Source organism: Ostrea edulis, chromosome 5, assembly GCF_947568905.1.
Source record: "Ostrea edulis chromosome 5, xbOstEdul1.1, whole genome shotgun sequence".
NCBI lineage: Eukaryota > Metazoa > Mollusca > Bivalvia > Ostreida > Ostreidae > Ostrea > Ostrea edulis.
This window is the reverse complement of record NC_079168.1, coordinates 17,151,788-17,157,287: the sequence shown is the minus strand read 5'-3', so window position 1 is coordinate 17,157,287 and position 5,500 is coordinate 17,151,788. Positions and strand designations below refer to the sequence as shown.

The 5,500-nt window shown below is 35.4% G+C and overlaps 1 protein-coding gene across 1 annotated transcript; it reads right to left on the bottom strand.

Annotated features, from left to right (window-relative positions):
- Window positions 1-2,576: 2,576 nt before the first annotated feature.
- LOC125651299 (uncharacterized) lies at window positions 2,577-2,972 on the bottom strand. The gene has a single exon (XM_048879871.1). It carries the CDS (start codon window positions 2,970-2,972, stop codon window positions 2,577-2,579), a length of 396 nt encoding a protein of 131 aa, XP_048735828.1.
- Between the last annotated feature and the right edge of the window lie 2,528 nt (window positions 2,973-5,500).

Genomic DNA, 5,500 nt, shown 5'->3' with positions numbered 1-5,500 from the left:
TTTTTTTTAGCACATCAAACATTGCTCTAGTTGCTTTGTCATATTGATATTTTATATTATTGGTAAATGAACCATTTTTATTAAAAAATATACCAAGATACTTGAATTCATCCACAATTTCAATAGTTTTACCGTCATATAAGAAATTGTAGCATGATACATTTCTTTTACCAAAAACCATTATTTTTGTCTTTTCTACATTAACCTTTAGACGTCATTTGTCACAATAGTCATAAAAAATATCAAGTTTATATTGCAAATCTTTTTCAGTTTGTGATAAAATAATCGTATCATCAGCATGGAGTAACAAAAGTAACTTGACATAAATTTGAATTTCATTTTCAAGTCTCTCTTCCACAAGCGGAAGTCCAACAGCACCTCTGGTTAACAAAAAAATTTCAAGGTCATTCAAGTATATGGAAAATAAAAAAGGTGACAAATTTTCCCCTTGTCGGACTCCCAATTGGCAGGGAAATTCGTCAGAAAAATTATTATTCAATCTAATCTTTGCTTTAAGGAGGTATGCTACACCAGAGAATTTTGATGTAGATGAAAAGTGGAGGACATGTACAACAGTATTTTGAAGTTAAAAATGTTCAAATTTACTTTATTTTGTCAAAAAATACAGTTTTAGTAGAAGGTAATCTGAAAAAAAATTAAAACCCCTGCTGCACTCGAACCTGCGACCTACAGTTCAGCAGTCGGTATTCTAACCTACTGAGCTACTCGGCTAGGTATTTAAATGGAAATGGAAAAGTCAAATATTGCTGCTATCGATTTTTTCATCCATGTTTTTAAAGGAAGTCAGCCATTATGACGATGTAGAATACTACCTTAATACCTTTATACATGTTGTTAATTATTCTAAAACATTTACCATCAACATTGCTCATCAAAAGTTTATTCCAGAGACCAATCCGCCACACCCTATCAAAAGCTTTTTCGAAATCAACGAACGCGCAAAATAATTTTTTCCCAGTGCCTTTGAACAAGTATTGTAAAACATATAATGAAAATATATGGTCGTTTGTAGAAAAATTCAGATACATGTATTTCGTCAAACATAGTACATGCAAGGTGAAGATAACGACCAGTGATCAATCTCATAACTCCTAAAAGCAATACAAAATAGATAGTTGGGCAAACACGGACCCCTGGACACACCAGAGGTGGGATCAGGTGCCCAGGAGGAGCAAGCATCCCCTGTTGACCGGTCACACCCGCCGTGAGCCCTATATCCTGATCAGGCAAACGGAGTTATCCACAGTCAAAATCAGTGTGCCAAGAACGGCTCAACAATCGGTACGAAACACGTCAGACAGCATTTGACCCAATGCGAGGCCGTATTGACGAACTAGATCGTTATAACGACCATAGAATTTGCGAAATGCTGACTTCAATCGAGACTGTTGAAATCCCTGTACCATCAACTTGTTTGTCAGTAGCTTACCTCGATTTAAAAACTGACTATATCCAGAACAAGCTATTACATAATTAATTTACATAATCAATATTTTCATAAATTTTTTCTCTAAATAAGCTTTCTTTCTCATCCCTCCATTTATTAGGGAAATCAGGATTTGTATCATTTCCTGTTTCTTCGTTATGTATTGATTCTGAGTACTTACAATCAATTTTCAAACAAACAGATATAGGGTTATGAACATCGGATAAAATTGATGAAAAGGGTTGAACAAAAAAAATATCTACAATTGAAAATTTTTTTAAATTCCCAATACAATAATTTACTACACTTGTGTTTTTACAAGTAGTATGTCCTACGAGACGGTCACTTCCGACTCGACCATTCATAATGTATAAATTCATATGTTTACATAAATCAAGTAGTTTCTTACCAAAATTATTTGTGTCCTTGTCCATTGACACTCTGTACATATTTACATTTGAAAAATCGTTTATTGTCAAGTCATTTTCAGGACAACATAATAAATCCTCTAAATCGTCCTCTAACATATCACATTTATCTGCTGTTCGACTATTAAAGTCACCAATAAGTGCTACTAGATCATGATCATCGGAAAATTGGTTAATATCAAATTCAATCTCATCAAACACAGTAGGTGAAACATATTTAGAGCTTTCTGGTGGAATATATGTTACACCAAGTAAGAGTTTTCTGACATTTCTATTGTTTGAGTAATCAAATGACAGAGATAACCAAAATACATATGGTAAATTTGAATCCAAAATTTTGATATATTTTATAGCGCTTAAAGATGTTTTACAGTATACCACAATCCCGCCAGATTTAAAGCGTGATAACTCGTGTCTATGCTTTGTGTAACAATCAAAATTTGGAATGTCTAAAATATCTTTACTATCAGTTTTTGATTCAACTAAACAGATAATTTCGTATTTTTCTATGAAGTCTAGAAATTCTGGGCAGAGAAGTTAGGTTTTAAACCACATACATTAAGGCATGAAATACTCAAATAATTACCCGTACTTGTAAGAGAGGGCGAATAACTTACACAGTCAGATGACAGTTGTGGGTTTGAAATAGAGTTTACATCAGGATTGTCAGAGTCACATTCCGTTGATCCTCCGCGACAGTCCTAGCGTTGAGAGTTCATTCTTATGCCTCTATTGGGGATTCCATGATTCCTTCCGGTTGTGGGGTCAGTGTCCATGTGGTTGTTGTTTACGTGCTCACGTGGGTCAAATAACTTATTGTTGATATAAAGCTTTTCACCGTTCATCACTGCTTTCATCCCTTGTTGTCGGGCGCGCTTGTAATGTGGGTATAACTCTTTGCGTCTTTCGTTGATTTCACGAGGGTACATATCGCTGATTCCATAGGGTGTGTATTTAAGCTTCTTTTGGGATTTTTGTATTCTCTCCTTGTCTTTGTAGAGTACAAATTTGGCCACTATGGGTCTCGGCCTTCCGGTACCAGTACGCCCAAATCTGTGAACGCGATGGAATTTGGAAGGGTCGAGAACTATTTCCATCTGTCGACTAAGGAATTCTATCACTACGTTTTCGGTGTTTTCCTCGGGATTTGGTAGCACTATCAATCTGTTTCACCGAATCCTGGAGTTCCTTAAGTTCTGTTTTGTTTTCTTCAAATTTTTCGCTCATGAACGTGAGACTTTCTTCGATTCCAGAAAACTTTGATTTCATGTGTTTGATATCATCTTTTGACAGTTTTACGCTTTCCTATAATGTCTTTAACCGTCGCTCGATTATGTCAAGTTTGTTAAGTTTTTCGTTTACGTTGTCAAGCTTGGAGGTGAGGTTGTCGATTTTGCCAGATAATTCCTGATTTGGCGGGTAATTTCTGATAGGTGACAAGTTCACTTGGTCGTGATAATATTGTTGGTTACCCATAGGCAAAGGCATTGGAGTCATCTGAGCGCTGTTCATCGCTGGAACGGGTGTCGATTGGTGAACAATAGCAAGTCCAGGGTTCTGTAGATTGTATTGTGGGTTAGTGTTCCCATTCATGACGCTAGTGTCCCTCGGCTGTGTTATGTCCTGCTGAGTACTTGTAATTCGAATTTTGTTCTCACCACTTAAATTTTGGCTCTTAGGTTTCCTTTTTCGCGAATTTTTACCTTTTTTCGGACTCATTCGGGATGCAAAAACACTCTCCAATCATAATCCAATGCTCAAACGTTGATTTTTCGATTGAACTTTGCGTAGATTATGAAAAAGAATCGCCTCCAAATTTTTCGTGTCTTCCTAAGTTAACGCATGCGCAGACCAATAAAACAGAAAGAGTAGGGATTGTGGATATATGTAAGATTCAGAGGGCATCTGAAGAGCACTAATTATAATTGTTTTAAATAGACTTTTAATTTATAGTCATATGAAATCATTATCTAAGGACTCAATTTTGACTGTTAAATAGCTGTTGTCCTGACACCGTCATCGGTATCTTAAACTGCTTCCTTCGATCGATCTGTCGACATATTATCTTAAATTTATTATCTATGCAAGTCACAATCCTGAAAAAATTAGGCTTGTTAACAATAACAAAAAATCGAGACTGGGTTCTGTTGTACAACAAGAAGTTTGCTTTACGCGACAGAAAACAGACCGGCTCTTTTCATGGAAGCCAGTTAATAATATACAGTTATTGACCACAGCTGTTTTGTATGACCCGAGGACGAATCTGTTGTCTGATACCATAGGATTTTAAAAGTGAAATCATAAAAATTATCTCAAATCAACAACATAAAAACGTATGACTTTTCAACACTTTACACAACCATTCCTCACGATAAATTGAAGACTAGATTTTTAAATTTTTTTAAGGAGGTATGCTACACCAGAGAAATTTGATGTAGATGAAAAGTGTAGGATATGTACAAAAATATTTTGAATTTGACAATTTTCAAATTTACTTTATTTTGTCAAAAAATACAGTTTTAGTAGAAGGTAATCTGAAAAAAATTTAAAACCCCTGCTGGACTCGAACCTGCGACCTACAGTTCAGCAGTCGGTATTCTAACCTACTGAGCTACTCAGCTAGGTATTTAAATGGAAAAGGAAAAGTCAAATATTGCTGATATCGATTTTGTCTTCCATGTTTTTAAAGGAAGTCAGCCATTATGACGATGTAGAGTACTACCTTAAATTGCTTCTTCAATAAAAACGGAAAAGATAACATTCATATCTAGTGATCACTCATTCAAAAATTATTTTGTTAAACACCACTCTGTTTCTACGCACAAGTACGCGGAAGTTGATATTTAAAAAATGCTGGAGTTCTTCATAGACGATATCTTCGTAGTCTTTGGTGATCAGGTCTTCCAAGAGTCTGCTGGAATACCCATGTGGGCGAATTGTGCTCCTTTCTTAGCTATCCTGTTTTTATATTCTTATGAAGCAGAATTTATTGAAAAGCTTCTACATGTACATATCAACGACGTTTCATCAATAAACAATATTCATTTTCATTCATATGTCGATTTGATATATATTCCAGTGAATTCGAAATAAAAGACACCACAGAGTCTTTCGCATCTGCTTCATACATAGATATTTTATTGAACACAGATGTTAACGGCAAACTACCTCAACTTTATAACAAATGGGATGAATTCAGCTTCTCCATCGTCAACTTCCCACATTTATGTAACAATATTCCATTAGCGCCTGTATATGGTGTTTATGTTTCTCAACTGATTCGATACGCAAGGGCTTGTTCTGAGTATGATCAGTTTTTATATCGAGGCAAACTACTGACAAATAATTTGCTGTTCTTCGCTTCGCTTGCTCTGATGATAGCACCGTCAACCTATTAAACTCTGTACAGTTTTTGACAATATGCCACAACTATGATATTTTTTTTAGCTTAGTTACACTAACTTGTAACAACACACTTCAGGGACTTTGATCTGCTTTTGTTTTAATGTCGAAGAAATGGAATTACATGTAAAGACTTTCTTTCAAATAATTGGCTGGTGTGATTTTGAATCACATTCTCTGCAGGTATCGATGCAGAGGGCTGCAATGAGCTCAAACAGGAAAG

Coding starts and splice junctions, on each gene's coding strand:
- LOC125651299 (XM_048879871.1), bottom strand. CDS start 2,972: ATGGAAATAGTTCTCGACCCTTCCAAATTCCATCGCGTTCACAGATTT.